The 19,128-nt window shown below is 39.7% G+C and overlaps 1 protein-coding gene across 5 annotated transcripts in view; it reads right to left on the bottom strand.

Annotated features, from left to right (window-relative positions):
* atrx (ATRX chromatin remodeler) overlaps window positions 1-19,128 on the bottom strand; it is a 45,462-nt gene that overhangs the window by 14,209 nt on the left and 12,125 nt on the right. For 3 of the 5 annotated variants that reach the window (XM_058063177.1, XM_058063181.1, XM_058063178.1), the window contains 14 exons: window positions 17,959-18,068; window positions 16,868-17,014; window positions 16,606-16,783; window positions 16,274-16,411; window positions 16,027-16,202; window positions 15,835-15,952; window positions 10,851-10,981; window positions 10,591-10,685; window positions 10,328-10,467; window positions 8,315-8,468; window positions 8,061-8,161; window positions 7,062-7,170; window positions 6,796-6,973; window positions 5,084-5,275 (listed from right to left, as the gene is read on the bottom strand). In XM_058063177.1, the coding sequence (XP_057919160.1) occupies window positions 5,084-5,275; window positions 6,796-6,973; window positions 7,062-7,170; window positions 8,061-8,161; window positions 8,315-8,468; window positions 10,328-10,467; window positions 10,591-10,685; window positions 10,851-10,981; window positions 15,835-15,952; window positions 16,027-16,202; window positions 16,274-16,411; window positions 16,606-16,783; window positions 16,868-17,014; window positions 17,959-18,068 (1,967 nt within the window). The remainder of the gene's footprint in view (window positions 1-5,083; window positions 5,276-6,795; window positions 6,974-7,061; window positions 7,171-8,060; window positions 8,162-8,314; window positions 8,469-10,327; window positions 10,468-10,590; window positions 10,686-10,850; window positions 10,982-15,834; window positions 15,953-16,026; window positions 16,203-16,273; window positions 16,412-16,605; window positions 16,784-16,867; window positions 17,015-17,958; window positions 18,069-19,128) is intronic. The other 2 variants (XM_058063179.1, XM_058063180.1) reach the window with 1 other exon arrangement.

Below are 19,128 nucleotides of genomic sequence, written 5' to 3'. Positions count from 1 at the left end.
AACACAGCCAGTCAAAACTCCCTCACCCGCAGCTGCATTCAAGTTACACACACACCCAAAAGGCACCACACACACTAAACAAGTTTCTCTACAGAAACACACTTAAATTTGGGAGCTGTGCCTGACATGATGAAGCCAAGACAGCACTTCGGACCATGTTGACTTTACACCATCTATGGCAGTCGGCCAATTAATCAGATATATATTAATATAAAAATAATACCCACAGACACTACAAATACAAAACAGATTACAATTGAATGCATCCCATAATCAGTTCACAGTTCCACATGTCCAAAAGGAGTAGGAAGAAGCAAAGCTTATTAAATCCTACCCCTCCATCTGGTACTTTTACAATCAGTAACTGTTACATGTGTTCACTTCCTGCTTTCCATAATACAGTTTAAGGTTGTTTTTTTTAAATGTTATTTTATGAATTTATTATTTAAATATAGTTTTTATTTATGTATTCATTTATTTATTGTTTTGGCCACGTACCGAAGTACGAGGTGATATGTACACATATACATATATACACACATACATATATATATATACATATATATATATACACACATACATATATATACATACATATATATATATACACACATACATATATATACATATATATATATATACACACATACATATATATACATATATATATATACACACATACATATATATACACACATACATATATATACACACATATATATATATATATACACACACATATATATATATATATACACACACATATATATATACATATATACACACACATATATATATACACACACATATATATATATACACACACATATATATATACACACATATATATATACACACACATATATATATACACACATATATATATACACACATATATATATACACATATATATATATACACATATATATATATATACACATATATATATATACACATATATATACACATATATATATACACACATATATATATATACACACATATATATATATACACACATATATATATATATACACATACACACACATACATATACATACACACACATATACACATACATATATACACACACATATATACACACACACATATATCAATATACACACACACACACACACGTACATATATATATGTAAATGTTAGAAACGCTGCCCAATTACTATGAGAAATAGATCAAGGAACAATGCATAAACCTTGGAGTGAAAAAATGTAATTTATGAAAGCTTGGCTCTATCATGTCGCCATGGGAGTTTTCTGCACACCAATTTGACCTTGGAAGAAAATAGCATGACATTTTTTTTGTTATGGCTGTGGCGCTTCAATGTTTAAGACAGCTGGGCGTACAACTGTCTGCAGTTTTGGATAGCTTTTGGTTATCTGGTGTTGCATTTCACTTTTTCACATTGGAAACAATTGAGAGATCACAACCTAAAAATGAAAGACCCCTAACTAAGATTGATGATGGAAATGCTTCAGTATGAAATCTGCAGACATTTGGACGGGTTACTGCTGGCTTTCCTGCAGAGACTATGTGGACTAAGTAGAGGTTGCACAGTTAGCTACCTGGAGTCATCAAAGTTCAATCTGGATGAAAAATGAAACAAACCGCACCAGAAATGTCTAGGATTGGAACCGTATATTCGGTGCTTTATGCATGCTTAAACCAGAGGACTCAAACTCAATTTACTTGGGGGCCACTGGAGCTAGGGTCTGGGCAAGACTGGGCCGCATCAGGTTTTCAAAAAAAAAAAAAAAAATTATTAAAAACAGAAAAATGAATAAACTTTGCTTTGTTTCCGATTTTCTACAAGAAAAGCTCTGATAAAACATTCCACTGTTCTCAAATATCTTAATTTTTATTTTTCTACACAAAATAAGATGAAAAATAAATAAACAAATCAAGAATAAAGAAAATCAATCAGTAATAAATAAAAATAATAATAATAAAACAGCAAATAATAAAAACTTAAGAAACCACATTGTTGGTGGGTAGACAAATTATTTTTTTTCAGATTAAAATTAACAAAGCATTATTAGAGCCCTGTAGACATGACAAAACACGACTATAGTCACATTTATACTCTTTTTATTTACAACATATTGCGCAACTGCAGGGTCTTGAGACACATGCTAACTCGCAAACTAGAGAGCTAGAGCTTTATCACATTAATGATAAATAATACACTATGCTGAGAGCCCTAACGGATGCATTTAGCAATAAAGGTCAAAATTATTTCCTACCACTAACGAGTCGAGCGTGTGGATTATGGCGCTAGTTTGTTCCCGTCTATACTTAAATTCCAACGCGGCCTCCCTACGGCCTTTCCAGTATTCGTGCCTGGGCCTAATGACCACGGCTGCCGTCACCCGCTGAGAGCACAAACCGTAATGTAGGCACACAGACTGCAACTTTGACCAGCACTTGACACAGTGAAGGAAACCTGCAGAGCTCTACAAAAAAAAAGCCATGCGGGCGGCCCCGGCCCCGCTCTGCAAGTGCATGCATGCTCTGTGGAAGAGCGTGATGAACAGGAAATAGGTTGCGTCTGGAAGGCTGGGTGGGAAGTCGAAACCTCATGTCTGGGATGCAAGACCTTCTTTGTCATTAAGGGGAAGTGCGCCTGTCTCTTTTGTCTCCAATTAGTTTCTCTGAAGAGCAAGGAGACATCTTTAAGAGAGGGGTTTAAATAATGACCCTTCATCAGGCGGGGGGGGGGGCAGAGGGTGGATAAGAAAAACAACTTTACTGGGCTCGCTTTGAACATTTAGAGGTAGAGAGGTGAGTCAGCATAACAGATGGCTGCAAAGATCATGGGGACAATATGGTGGAGCTCCATAATGGATGGGGGATGTCTGCAGAGATTGAACTAAAGCCATAAGGCCAGATAAGCAAGGTGCATTAATAAAACCGATACCACTCAGCACCACTGGACTCTTGCAATGTGAAGCAAAGAAATCACCAAACAATCCAATATCCTATGACTTTAGCTATTCCTTGTCTGTGCAAAAGGCAGTTGGCTCAAAGTAGGAGAATGATTCTGACTCATCTTCACATGAATCCAGACAGAGAATTCCTTCCATTATACTGCAGCTCTGCTGCCATCATCATCATCAACATCATAGTCAACCCCCTGTACAAAACAGGCAGCCTGTCAATGAGTTCAGACTCCTTTCATACTAAAACAAATGCTGGAAGCTCACTAAAAGTCATATATATACGTCTCGGACATGTACATCTGTACAATCCATAACGTTCAAAAGTGGACAGCAATGTGAGTGGATTCAGAGCTGCTACCTGAACTTAATACCCATGGAGGGCATGGTGGTGTTTTACATCATATAAATAGACAACACATGGCCAGGTGTGAAGGTTTGAGTAAACAGCATTTGTTTTATGCACAGTTTATAGCAGGGGTCTCAAACACGCGGGCCGCGGACCAAATGTGGCCCGCAGGACACTAGTTTGAGGCCCCCGCCTTGATATGAAAGTTTAATGTTAGTGCGGCCCGCGCAAACAAGTTTCCAATACATGATTATTTAGGGGTGCCACCATACATCTGTTTTTGTGGAATAAAATGGTGAACAGTTCAATGGTCGCCATGGAGATTTGAGGTCAGCAAAGACTGCAGCTCAAGAACTCTGAGGTGTTTTTGTTGGTATTTATACTCCTATAACATATGACAAATTTGTGGTTTTGTCTTTGTAATTTGAATGATTTGTAGTCATATTTATAGGTATTTAGTGCTCGTTGCCTCTACTGTAGCTAACATTAGCTAGCTACAGTTTGCTAATGACAGTTAGCTAATAGCTGAGCAAGCATAACATCAACAACAGTAATATAGAGTAGACCAGGGGTCTCAAACACGCGGCGCCCGCAGGACACTATTTTGAGGCCCCCGCCCTGATATGAAAGTTTAATGTTAGTGCGGCCCACACAAGTTTGATATGGATGCTGTATGGTATCATGTACCCAGAAAAAATTATTACGTTTGATTAATGTTCATGTTAAAGGTTAAATAACTTAATAGTTATCCTCCCTATCCGCGTGGAAGTGGTAAGTTTTTGGCTATTTAAGTTTAAAGGAAATAACTTGAAGGCTACCGTTTAGGTCGCTAGCTCTCTAGTTTGCGAGTCAGCATGTGTCACAAGACCCTGCAGTTGCGCAAAAAAAATAATTTGTCTACCCACCAACTATATGTGGTTTCTTAAGTTTTTATTTTCCGTTTTATTATTATTATTATATTTATTACTGATTGATTTTCTTTATTCTTGATTTGTTTATTTATTTTTCATCTTATTTTGTGCAGAAAAATAAAATGTAAGATATGTGAGAACAGTGGAATGTTTTATCAGAGCTTTTCTTGTAGAAAATCGTAACCAAAGCAGAGTTTATTCATTTTTCTGTTTTTAATAAATGCGTTTTTTTTTGTTTTGTTTTTTTTTGGAAAACCTGATGCGGCCCAGCCTCGCCCAGACCCTAGCTCCAGTGGCCCCCAGGTAAATTGAGTTTGAGACCCCTGGTTTATAGTGTTCTGCAAAGATAGGTCGGTCAAACCAAAACCAAGAGCTGCTTAACACGACAACACAAGTGAAACAAATTCTGGGACTGAAAAAAAAAAAAAAAAGTAGAGGCAAGTGGAGAACTTGAGAGATCAACAACTGAGTAAATGACTGCGAGGAATGAGGGGAAAAAAGTGCAGGTTTATAGGAGAATTGCAAAGAGGAGACTATTTGGTAAATAGCAGTAAACAGATGCGTGCAGCTGCATGAGGTTGGATGGCCCATGTAAGTGCTGTGTGTTCTCATTAAACCCCAGGGGGCCCAAATAACAACAATGTAAAAGTGGGTGGAAAAAAAACAATTCACATAAGAACTTTGATTCAAGTCTTTGCAAAAAGGTCAGAAAAATCTTAACTAAGTATGTCGTGAGCTTCACAGAAACAATGATGCAACCACCAGCAATGAATACGAAGACTACACTGTGGAACCCAATCACACTTTCATGCTGTATTATACATATAATATATAATGCTCAAGTAATATCTTGTGTGTGGGGGTTACCTTGGGGAGCATCGGCGTGGCTTTCTTGCTCTTCTTCTCTGAGGGATCGTCCAGCATATCCGGTTCAAAGGTATAGAGCTCTGCCAGCTCATTCATGGTAAAGTGCCTTTCAATCTGCTGCTGGTCCACCACACGGAATGACAGAGACTGTTTGGTCACCTGCCGGTCATAAATCTTCTCTTCCATTGTGCCCTGACAAGAATAAGAAGAAACGGGAAAAAAGGAATATGAGTAACCCAAGAAGTAATAGGACTGTGATATTACTATTCTACTATACTGTTCTCTTATTTTATTCCTGCAATGAGCAAAGTTCTACAGATGGCTGCAGCGCCACACTTTGGACACCCATGCGTGTTTTCCCATGAAGATGAGGTGGCGTCAAAGAAAGGATGAGTGCATATGTACGTCTCTGTCAGGCTCCATTGTGGATGTTTTAGAGCTTCAAATTGTTGCCTGCTTGTATTCTATTACTTTTAATGCTTGGATCTTCTGTGCTATAGAGCAGAGTTGGAGGTCAAGAGAACCAGAGTATAGAGCAAAGGGTGCACTAGGCACCAGCTCTGAACAGACTCGGTGTTGCCATTATTCATTTTGGTAGTGATTACGGTTGCAGACAAATCCGTTCATTTATGCGTTTTGATCTGATAAATATTAAGTAACTTTGTAAAGAATGTACAATAACTACAGCTTCTGCTTGGATATTAACATGCGCAGCATCCACAAAGCACTCGCTGAACACCAAGGTAGGCGCTTCATAAACGGTTCCAATTCATAATGCCGCCTACAGAGAACATACTAACTCCTTATTTCGAAAATCACAAATACTTAAACTTGCAATGCATAAGGCTAAAAACAACCAATTAGCTAAAAATGTCATCCAATACTTCTCTACAAGAGAGGAGAAATATGATCTCAGGGAAGAACTACATTTGAATCACTTATATGCTAGGACTACGTTAAAAAGCCATAGCATTTCAGTATGTGGAATCAAACTATGGAATGGATTGAGTAAGGACCTCAAACAATGCACAACGATGAGCCAATTCAAGAAACAATACAAGCAGTTGATGTTTGCTAAATACAAGGATGAAGAGTCTTGAACCAGTCATGATGTGCTATATATATCACTATATTGACACTTACTATGGTACCCATTATGTCATTGGATGGTCATATCACCTCATACTTCGGTACAAGGTACATTATTAAAAAAACAAACAAAAAAACCTTAAACTGTATTTTGGAAAGCAGGAAGTGAACAAATGTAACAGTTACTGATTGTAAAAGTACCAGATGGAGGGGTAGGATTTAATAAGCTTTGCTTCTTCCTACTCCTTTTGGACATGTGGAACTGTGAACTGATTATGTGATGCACTCAATTGTAATCTGATGCATGTTCAAATGAAATAAAACCATTACCATTACCAATAATTATAGTAGCAACGCCATAGTTAACAGTAAGATTGGATTCTGACGACCCTATTTTCTCCAAATGAAAAATCTTGTCACGTTTTAATCTGGTGACACCCCTAATAATAAAAAATCAGACATAATATAGACTCACATATTAGCATTTGGAGAGTTTTCTTTTTTGTTTTTTTTCCCCGATCACAGAACAGCGATTTATTAATCTTCATTTATAAACGGTGATATAGTGACGCCGCAAAATTTGAACGTAACTATGGACGACAAAAAGAAACTGACAAAATCACCTGTGCCAAGAACCTGTAGACAAAGACTGTCTTCAGCTGGCCGAAGCGATACACCCTGAATATACTCTGGATGTCATATGAAGGATTCCAGGAGGCGTCAAAGATGATGACCCTGTTGGCCGCCACCAGGTTGATGCCAAGGGAGCCGGCTCGTGTTGAAATGAGGAACAAACGACCCCTGGAATAGATTCAACAGCGGCAAAGAATTGTAGATTAGACTATATTAAATATTGGATGAGTATCAGCAACTTGAATGAGTGAATCACCTTGTGTTGCTGGAGTCATTAAACTCCTCTGCCCACTTCTTCCTGGTGGTGGCGTTGGTTGAGCCATCCAGACGATAGTAGTCAATATTCCTGAACCACTTGCCTTCACCTTCGGAGACAAAAAGAGAGTTGAGAAACCTGCTAAAGAGCAGAAGGGCCTTCAACAACTCAACCGTTTCTTGTCAAGGAGGACCTGGTTCGGGTATCAGCAGATCGGTAGTTACGGAGGCCCGCTGAATGTAACCTTCAATATGGCCACCCCTTCGCTAGCCTTCATAAGCAACAGTTCAGTATGTTTCCAATTACAGCACTGTGATCTTTTCATTACAAATTACAAACCCTTGAGCAAACATTTTTGGTGGAATAAAAAGTCAAGGTCTAATCATTTTCAAAATGAAAGTAAAAACATCTGCTGAAGTTTAGCTAGGAACATGACCTTACACCAGTGGCAGTGTGTATGCGTGTGCACACTTAAGGCCAATAAGGACACAAGTCGCACCAAAAAAAAACAACATATTGCAAGTGCAGTGGTTTCAGGGAAGCCTGCATCTCTGCATGGATAATACGACCCAGAAAGATAATGTTAGCATTTTTGGTCTCCGACACAGTCGGTTCAAAGACTGTGGTGTCAAACTCATTCATTTTCTACTGCTTTTTACATGAATTGCACCCCTAAAACATGACAACAAAATGAAAGCTGGTTATAACAAAAACCTGACAAAAAAAAAAACTCGACTGCCGTGCCGCCAAACTATAAAAATGAATTTCAGGACAGACAACAAAGCTCAATAAATCTCCATAAATCAGTAGCTGGCTTACATTAATACAATGATGCTTGGTTAGTTTAGCAAAGAGCAGCATTACAAAGCATTACATTCAACGGGAAGCTGATCACAGGCAAATATAGAATCATTGAGTGACATCATTATTGACAGCCGCACAGAAGAGCCATCTTCCTGAATAAAAAGACAACATGTGGGACCAAAGCACAAAGCCCACCTTTGTATGGCGAGACCTTGTCCTCATCTGCAGCTCTGCAAGCCAGCTCCAGGAAATCCTCTATCAGGTCCAGAGAGATAAGAGACTGACTGAACACCAACCTGTAAGGGGGGGGGGGGGGGGGGCACAAAGATTCCTTGGTGTCACTTTACTTTTCAAACGCTATCCAATTCCACTTACAAACCCAGCTACACACAAACAGCACATTCCAGAGATGCGTGCAGATATCCCCTGAGAGCGTCGACGACACTTACACTTTATCTTCCACTTCCTCTGCCATGCGGAGGATCTCGAAGAGGATCATAATTTTCCCGGAGTGCTCCAAGATTTCGGCGTCAGCCTCGGTGACAAACTCCTTGTGCCAGTCGGCGGTGGGGCTCCCTGGTGCCGAGCCAGAGGACTGAGCTTCTTTGCAAAACAGACACACAAATTAGCCTTAAACCTGTACACATTAGTCACACATTAACATAACTAATATATTTTTTATAACTGACGTTGTTTACATGTACAATAGGGTGCATCAAAAAACACAGTTATTGAGTTTTAATATGGCTGTGTACTAAAAGTGTTCCAATATATGTAGAAGCAACACATACAAAATATTTTTCCAATACATGATTATTTAGGGGTGCCACCATACATCTGTTTTTGTGGAATAAAGTGGTGAACAGTTCAATGGTCGCCATGGAGATTTGAGGGCAGCAAAGACTGCAGCTCAAGAACTCTGAGGTGATCTTTGTTTTTTTTTGGTATTTATACTCCTATGACATATTACTAGCAAATTTGTGGTTTTGTCTTTTGTAATTTGAATGATTTGTAGTCATATTTATAGGTATTTAGTGCTCATTGCCTCTACTGTAGCTAACATTAGCTGGCTACAGTTTGCTAATGACAGTTAGCTCAGGGGTCTCAAACAAACGGACACTAGTTTGAGGCCCCTGCCTTGATATGAAAGTTTAATGTTAGTGCGGCCCGCGCAAGTTTGATATGGATGCTGTATGGTATCATGTACCCAGAAAAAATTATTACGTTTGGTTAATGTTAAAGGTTAAATAACTGTTAATAGTTAACCTCCCTATCCGTGTGGAAGTGGTAAGTTTTTGGCTATTTAAGTTTAAAGGAAATAACTTGAAGGCTACCGTTTAGGTCGCTAGCTCTCTAGTTTGAGAGTTAGCATGTGTCTCAAGACCCTGCAGTTGCGCAATATGTTGTAAATAAAAAGAGTATAAATGTGACTATAGTCGTGTTTTGTCATGTCTACAGGGCTCTAATAATGCTTTGTTCATTTTAATCTGAAAAAAATCATTTGTCTACCCACCAACTATATGTGGTTTCTTAAGTTGTTATTATTTGCCGTTTTATTATTATTATTATATTTATTTATTACTGATTGATTGATTTTCTTTATTCTTGTTTTGTTTATTTATTTTTCATCTTATTTTGTGCAGAAAAATAAAAATTTAGATATTTGAGAACAGTGGAATGTTTTATCAAAGCTTTTCTTGTAAAAAAATTGGAACCAAAGCGACGTTTTTAATTTTTTTTTTTTTAATAAATGCGTTTTTTTGTTGTTTTTTTGGAAAACCTGATGCGGCCCAGTCTCGCCCAGACCCTAGCTCCAGTGGCCACCAAGTAAATTGAGTTTGAGACCCCTGGAGTAGACAGTATTGCTGATGCCTCATATTTATCGAGAGTGGTACTGTAGTCCTACATAATCTGATATACACTTGTCCATTTATTATTTTAACGACTAGTTCCTTTCAGACTAGCAGTCGCAGCTTGGTCTTTGGTCTGGGCCCCCTTTGATAACCCTATAGAAAATGATGCTGTCTAGAAGTTCATTGTACTCAACATTTCCAGGTCAACGTTTTGGCAATTAGACTAGAAATTGCATTTTCTGAAATTTTACATAACTTTGTGTGTGAGGTGGCTCCCCTAAATCTCAATGGATTTCCTCAAAAGACATTTTTATGTTCATTAAAAAAAAATGGAATGCCAGCCAAATTGATATTATGAATTTAAAATTTCCCATTCAAATTTGATGCACCCTAATATGTGCAAGTTTCTTATTGTTTTATTCAATTATTAAACACAATATGCATAGCCTTCATCTTCTACGTGGTTATTGGGCCTACAGGCTGTAAAATCCACATCTGGTACAATGTGACCACTCCATGTTCATCATCACATTTTGTCCACATTCGGTTGTCAGGCTCAATTACTTTCAGTTTGAACATGCAAAGCTTTTCTGGAGGCTCCAAACTTACGCTCCTCTACAACCTCGGCCCTGTTTCGCCCCTCTCCATTCCTGCCCCGAGAGCTGGTGTTCCACTCCTTGATGACTTCCACATCATCGCTATCAGAGTCATCAGATCCCTTCTTTCTTCCCTTGCCTTTCTTCTTTTTCCTATTAAGGAGGGACAGTGGAGGACACGAGGTCAGCGGGAGTAGCAGATGGAAGAAAAAAGGGGGGGGGGGTTCAATGTGTCTCTCGCTTTATAAATATCAAACGCAGAAGTGGAATCTTTACTTTTTTTGCTTTTCATCCTCTGAGCTCAGACTCATGGAGGATTCGTCAGTTTCTGAAGCGATGAATTCTTCCATGCTGTCCTCGTCAAAGAAACCCTGCAAGAAAAATCAGGCCCTAATGTGTGGTCTCACAGGTGGACCAAATACTGGAGCAGAATAAATGCTTATGTGCCGTTTATTTTCCTCCTGTTTGGGTTTTCCACTTGCACTTCTGTATTCTACGTTATCACAAAGTGTTACATCTTGTCTTCCCATTCCTACCCTGTTTTCTTTACTGATGTAATCCAGCTGAAGGCACCAAGGATGGGTCCAGATCCTGCTGAGCATCTGGAAATCCTGGAAGAGTTTGGTCCCTGCGCGGCCCCGGCTCCCCTCCAAAGCCTTCCCCACACCTGCAACACGAGAAAGAGATTCCTGAATTTATTTTACCTATGCATGTGTGTGTGCGTCTATCACAAGACGACACAGGAGGCAGGGTCTGCAAGAACGAGACAAGATTTCAGTACTATTTTTAAGAAAAGTAAAATAAAAAAAAAATATTACAGTTATGGCAATACATTGCAATCTACAAATTTAATTTCTGGGCAACACGGCGGTCGAGTGGTTAGCGCACAGACCTCACAGCTAGGAGACCAGGGTTCGATTCCACCCTTGGCCATTTCTGTGTGGAGTTTGCATGTTCTCCCCGTGCATGCGTGGGTTTTCTCCGGGTACTCCGGTTTCCTCCCACATGCCAAAAACATGCTAGGTTAATTGGCGACTCCAAATTGTCCATAGGTATGAATGTGAGTGTGAATGGTTGTTTGTCTATATGTGCCCTGTGATTGGCTGGCCACCAGTCCAGGGTGTACCTTGCCTCTCGCCAGCTGGGATAGGCTCCAGCACCCCCGAAAAAGCGGTAGAAAATTAATGAATGAATGTAAATGAATGCACGGTGGACGAGTGGCTAGCATGTTGGCCAAAACCGTCAGGAGATCCGAAAGACCTGGGTTCGAATATCCTCTTGGGAATCTGTGTGGATTTTGCATATTTTCTCCGGGTACTCCGGTTTCCTCCGACATTCCAAAAACATGCTAGGTTAATTGGCGACTCCAAATTGTCCATAGGTATGAATGTGAGTGTGAATGGTTGTTTGTCTATATGTGCCCTGTGATTGGCTGGCCTCCAGTCCAGGGTGTACCCCGCCTCTCGCCCAAAGACAGCTGGGATAGGCTCCAGCACCCCTGTGACCTTCATGAGGAAAAAGCGGTAGAAAATGAATGAAATTTAATTTCTACTACGTTGTAATCCTCTGCACTATGCGGGTATGCTGCCAATGAAAGGGCTCACTCTGTTCATACTGTTGTTCTATGGAACAAACCAAGTGCTGCCTGTTTGGAGGCGAGAGATGAGGAAAACAGACATGGACATGGATACTGTGGCAATAGATCAAGGACAGAAAAATTATTGAGTTCATTTTCATTTATTGTGTAATTAAGTATTGTATTATTGCCCCAGGCCTAGTGTCCAGGAGTCTTTTTTGTGAACGAGAACTCTTCAGGCCACGTTTTAATATTATATATAATGACAAATATTATATAATAACGTTTTAATCTTACAAGATCCTTTATATCTCTATACATATGCACATACACCAACAGGAAGAGCCATCGAAATATGATATTCCTTTCTTTAGACCAGGGCTCACCAAGTGCCAGCAACCTTCAGGGCAGGCACAGCTTGAGAAAAATGAAGAAAAACATTTTCCAAACCCGCTAAGCTCACTTCAGTTATTTCCAAATCAAAATAAATCCAGTTTTAGTGCCAATGATGGGAGAGAAAACTATGTTTGGGTTTATTTTTTATTTTTTTAGGGTTGGGCAATATATTTTATGTACCGGTATAGATTCTTCCAATGATATAAAAATGACATGACAGGTAGAAATGTTGCTGGTCTTAGCCGTACATATACATTCTCCACATATGGAACGGTGTTTTAAAATAAGAGTGCCGTTTGCCCCATGTCTGCGTAAACAAGACAAGACTGTCCTAAAAAATATCTTTCGTATGCAGTTGGAATTGCATGGGTGACCACATATTCCTTCATCACAAGCACAGGCATCACAGTTTGTTGAAGATTTAGAAGCAATATGTGCAGAGGCTGACATCCCATTCGAAAAGTTAGCCACTTTCTTACCAATAAATAAATGTGCCTGACAATTTGAGACAAGTGTATTTCATTATATGGATTAAGCTTTGTAGCTTTTTATGAAAGACTTCGCTGAATTTAAATTTCAATGCAAGTGTGGTGGCAGCAACATGTTAAGAGTTAGAGAAGACTTTTTGAAAGCAGAACTAAGGTACTATATCTGACTTATTGTGTGGAAATATGGGGTAATAACTATAAAAGCAATCTTCACTCGCTAAATGTACTGCAAAAAATGTCAGTAAGGATAATTCATAATGCCGCCTACAGAGAACATACTAACTCCTTATTTCTAAAATCACAAATACTTCAACTTGCTGATATAGTTCATCTTCAAACAGATAAAATAATGCATAAGGCTAAAAATAACCAATTACCTAAAAATGTCATCTAATACTTGTCTACAAGAGAGGAGAAATATGATCTCAGGGAAGAACTACATTTGAAACACTTATATGCTAGGACTATGTTAAAAAGCCATAGCATTTCAGTATGTGGAATCAAACTATGGAATGGATTGAGTAAGGACCTCAAACAATGCACAACGATGAGCCAATTCAAGAAACAATACAAGCAGTTGATGTTTGCTAAATACAAGGATGAAGAGTCTTGAACCAGTCATGATGTGCTATATACTATATCACTATATTGACACTTGCTATGGTACCCATTATGTCATTGGATGGTCATATCATTATTAAAAAAATTAAAAAAATAAAAAATTTTTAAAAATTTAAAAAACAAACTATATTAGGAAAGCAGGAAGTGAACAAATGTAACAGTTACTGATTGTAAAAGTACCAGATGGAGGGTTAGGATTTAATAAGCTTTGCTCCTTTTGGACATGTGGAACTGTGAACTGATTATGTGATGCATTCAATTGTAATCTGATGCATGTTCAAATTAAATAAAACTATTACCATTACCAAGGTAGGAAACGTTCACCACTTCCAGACTGCCTGGTGGTCTTGGGGGTAAACACATTGCAGAGTCACAACATCAGCACTGTACTGGCTAATGAACCAAAGCCCATAGCAACAAAACCGCCCACCGTATCAGTCGTCTTTGTATATACACCGACCCGCTTGCATTTGTTTTCATTTCTTGTACTCTGTAACTCTGGTACCCCCGAACCACCTACACGTCATCCACTCCCTTCACCCGCCCCCACCTCTGTCCCCCGCTTCTCCCAGAGCTCTTCATTAGGGAGACGTGGGAAACTGTGCTTAAACCCTGCCTACGGCATTTTGCCAGCTGCCACTCTTACACTTACACACACACACACACTTACAGTGCCACATTCTGAGAGGAAAGTCCACTAAACGACTTAACAAAGCGGAACAGAAAAGTGAGAGAGCAGAAAAGGCAGTGTAAAAAAAAAAAAAAAGTCAGAGTAAATGTCATCCAGTTAAAGGCGCACTATAAAAAAAAAAAGAGAAACAAAACTTGTAAAAGGATTCGGGCTTGTCGAAGGTTATGCATGTTACCAGTGCAATAGTTCTCCATCCAAGTCCATCGTAGCAGCCCCTAGAGCAGTGTTTTTCAACCGGTTTTGAGCCACGGCACGTTTTTTTACTTTGGAAAAATCTTGTGACACACCACTCACCAAAAATGTTACAAAATGTCACCACGACCTCACATGTCTATCGGAGGAACAAGGTAGGTGTTGCCACACGGACCAATATTACATTGCTCTGCCAGTCTTTACACCACAGACACTCCACAGTAGCCACGTTTACATGACGACTTTTTCTCTTTCCGAATGACCTTTCGGGAAACAATGGTATCCATAGAAAGGAATATTCCAATCTCTTGTCTACATGCGCCGTGAAAATCATGCATGTGTGGTAAAACGTAAACATCAACACGACTATAGTCACATTTATACTCCTTTTATTTACAACATATTGCGCAACTGCAGGGTCTTGAGACACATGCTAACTCGCAAACTAGAGAGCTAGCGACCTAAACGGTAGCCTTCAAGTTATTTCCTTTAAACTTAAATAGCCAAAAACGTACCACTTCCACACTGATAGGGAGGATAACTATTAACAGTTATTTAACCTTTAACATGAACATTAATCAAACGTAATAATTTTTTCTGGGTACATGATACCATACAGCATCCATATCAAACTTGAGCAGGCCATTGTGTAAAAGCTAGCACAGCAATATCCCATCTACAATGGATTTTGTGTAAAAACCATACATAATGTATTGCCAGATTTGGCATGGAAATGGTGCGGGGCTCTACATTAAAAACAAAAATGACTTGCCCATGGGGAATCCTTAAGGTGAGAACTACTTGCCCCATGTAAAATGAAAAGACTGCCACAATGATATCATCTAATTTTTGTGGCATCACATGAGAATCTCAAATAAAGATGAAATGATTATCATTTCTTGTGGTTGTTTTCCTACATAGATCATGACGTTGCATGGAAATCTGGATTGTCAAGAGACTTCTAGGCACTTTGCCTTGATAAATAAAAGTACATTCATGATTGAATAAACATTGTGCTTATTAAATAATAAATGACAACACAAGTTATTGGGTGATTCAATGTGATTCACTCACCTGTGCCATCATTTGATTTGCTGCCGCTAATAAAATACTTGTTTAGGAGGCACTGTTTCATCACTTTTTGCTGTTTTCCTTCAGAAGTTGTTGAAGAATTAGACCATGTTGGCAGGGACGCCATGATAGATGTTTTCCTAGTCAATCGCGAGTGAGTAAAATGCGGACTGTGGACTACGGACCGTGATCTAAATAAACGATTCTGATTGGTCCATTTCAAGATTTTCAAGGATTGGATTGCAAATTACCACAGGAATTACGCCATCCGTGTTTTACCAACACCCAACAAGAACCGCTTTTAAAAAAACCCTTGGCAGTATGGCATGCCAAAGTGCACTTGCCCGACGGGAATATCACTGATTGGATTTACTTGCCCCAATTTTGTTTTAACTTGCCCCGGGCCATCGGTACATCGTTATTGTCGAGCCCTGTGGTGGGATCTCAGTGTAAAATGCGGGAAAATAAAAGGTTTCCAGTCTCACCAGTGAAGTGCTCCAGGTAGTATTTGTAGAGTTTACACTGGATTGGAGTAACTCTGATGGACAACACGTACTCATGCTTGGGGGGCAGGAACTTGGTGAGCGCAGTGTAATCTTTCCTCTGAAAAAGCAGAAAAAAAAATGGAAAAATCGGTGTGATAACCAAAAACAGAGCAGGGAGGCCAAGATTGTTACCTGAACACATCCGGCCAACATCTCGTACAGGATGTGAGCCCTCTTCTTCATGATACGGACATCTTGCATTGTGGAGTCGGCACACTGCCCGTTCTGAATGGGATTGATGAAGCGATTGCGGAACTCTTTAACTGACCCGAGCAGGTTCTCCTTGATGAAGTTCACCATGCAGTGGTCTGGATAGAAGGACAAGGGGGTCAGGAGATCTTTGCTTTGAATAGACCGATCCTACACTAGGGATGCTTACATTCAATAAGGTTATTCTGAAGAGGCGTTCCAGTTAGCACAACTCTCCTCCTCGTCCTGATGGAGTTCATGGCTTTGGACACAGCTGACGCCTCATTCTTCAGGATGTGACCTTCGTCACAGATCACCAAGTCCGGACCTAGAGGAGTGGAAAAAAACATGAAAATCTGTAAGTATAAATTGTGACGAGATGCTATTCCAGTCTCAACTAGTTCAGCTGCAGTCAACCAGATTAGAAATTAGTAGTCCGGGCTTCCATACTGACAATGGACGAATGAAACCCCCCTCCAAAAAATGTATGCAGTGTGAGTTATTTTAAAACCACAACCATACCTGGATCAACCAGAGTCTTCTGGAATGTTTCCTTCAGCTTCTTGCTCTTGATGTTCCTGCCCTGTGTCAGGTTTCGGTACATCTCGTAGCCAATAATTAAAATACCGCCCATATCTTGCCATTGCTGGAGGGCGACCGCTCGCTCCTGCGGCCTCTTTACTGTGGCCAGCTCCGTCACCTGTTTAATACACCCACGGATCAATGGGTAATCCTCCAAAAAGCAAAAGATTGCAGATGAACAGCTGCCAAAGCAAGTGATTACCTCTAAACACTCATCGTCTTTCATTCCCTCCTGCCATTTCTCAAACTCGTTGACCCAATTAAGGACTGTGTTTAGGGGACAAACCACCAGGGCAGTTGAAAAGTTGAGCTTCTCACAAAGGAGCAGAGTATGAAGGAATGTCACCACCTACAGGGGAAAAAGAAAATTGCAGTTAGAGTTGATTGAATTGGGATGGTGCTGTATTATCAGCCTGTACCGCATGTTCTTTATTATCACAACATATGATCTGTAGGCATAACAAATCAGCTGTAATTACCTACACCAGGGGTCTCAAACACACGGCCCGCGGGTCAATTGTGGCTCGCAGGACACTAGTTTGAGGCCCCCGCCTTGATATGAAAGTTTAATGTTAGTGCGGCCCGCGCAAGTTTGATATGGATGCTGTATGGTATCATGTACCCAGAAAAAATTATTACGTTTGATTCATGTTCATGTTAAAGGTTAAATAACTTAATAGTTATCCTCCCTATCCGTGTGGAAGTGGTAAGTTTTTGGCTATTTAAGTTTAAAGGAAATAACTTGAAGGCTACCGTTTAGGTCGCTAGCTCTCTAGTTTGAGAGTTAGCATGTGTCTCAAGACCCTGCAGTTGCGCAATATGTTGTAAATAAAAAGAGTATAAATGTGACTATAGTCGTGTTTTGTCATGTCTACAGGGCTCTAATAATGCTTTGTTAATTTTAATCTGAAAAAAATTATTTGTCTACCCACCAACTATATGTGGTTTCTTAAGTTATTATTATTATTATTATTATATTTATTTATTACTGTGATTGATTTTCTTTATTCTTGATTTGTTTATTTATTTTTCATCTTATTTTGTGCAGAAAAATAAAAATTAAGATATTTGAGAACAGTGGAATGTTTTATCAGAGCTTTTATTGTAGAAAATCGGAACAAAAGCACTGAAAAAGTTTGTATATTTTTCTGTTTTTAATAAATGCGGGGTTTTTTTTTGGAAAACCTGATGCGGCCCAGCACTGCCCAGACCCTAGCTCCAGTGGCCCCCAGGTAAATTGAGTTTGAGACCCCTGACCTACACTGTATGGGAGAACGTAAACATTCCACTCACCTGCAGTGTTTTTCCTAGACCCATACAGTGTGCAAGGATGCAGCCAGACCCGTGAGACTTCTCGATCTTCTTCACAGACTCACAGCAGCAGTCCCACATGAATTGCACCCCTAAAACATGACAACAAAATGAAAGCTGGTTATAGCAAAAACCTGACAGTATATTCTAGGGATGGAATTCTCAAATGGTCTCAAACTGGGACACACATTTTTTTTTCCCCAATGGTCATTAAGTCGCAACTTTTTTATACTTCCAAGTCAAACCAAGCATATATATTTGTTTTTTTTAATAACTTGTCATCTTTTGAATGATAAAAACACATAATTACGTGTCCGAAGTTCATTAATTCATTCATTTTCTACCGCTTTTTCCCCACGAGGGTCGCGGGGGTGCTGGAGCCTATCCCAGCTGTCCTTGGGCGAGAGGCGGGGTACACCCTGGACTGGTGGCCAGCCAAACACAGGGCACATATAGACAAACAACCATTCACACTCACATTCATACCTATGAACAATTTGGAGTCGCCAATTAACCTCGCATATTTTTGGAATGTGGGAGGAAACCGGAGTACCCGGAGAAAACCCACGCATGCACGGGGAGAACATGCAAACTCCACACAAAGATGGCAGAGGGTGGAATTGAACCCTGGTCTCCTAGCTGTGAGGGCTGCGCTAACCACTAGACTACTGTGCCGCCTGTCCGAAGTTCATTTTAGAATTCATAAGTATTGCTAAATTTACTCCAAAATAATCGCCGACACATTTTTGGGTCTCAACCCACCAGTTGAGAACCCCTGTTCTAGGAAATCAGAGACTGACACTTTAGATGTACTCTCTATTAAACAGTCGTTGAAATTTACTATGCAGTCCATTTATCCAACTGCACCCCCTGTTGGTTGCTACTGAGTAGTGACAATCATTATACAATAGCAGACACCAACTTCATTCATACAAATGAGTGAATGAGGAATACAAGAGTCGTATTTATTTGTGTACCCAACAATCGTCTTAACCATCAACAGACCAAATAAGACTAGTTCGGTGTCTACATCTTTCCAAGCATGGGCATTGGAGCTAGCAGAGGATTTATAAACGGAAAATGAATATACTATATCAGTGATTCCCAAAGTGTGGGGCGCGGGCCCCCTGGTGGGCCGTGGTGGTACTGCAG

This window comes from Doryrhamphus excisus, chromosome 23, assembly GCF_030265055.1.
Source record: "Doryrhamphus excisus isolate RoL2022-K1 chromosome 23, RoL_Dexc_1.0, whole genome shotgun sequence".
Classification (NCBI taxonomy): domain Eukaryota; kingdom Metazoa; phylum Chordata; class Actinopteri; order Syngnathiformes; family Syngnathidae; genus Doryrhamphus; species Doryrhamphus excisus.
This window is presented reverse-complemented; position numbering and strand designations above follow the sequence as displayed.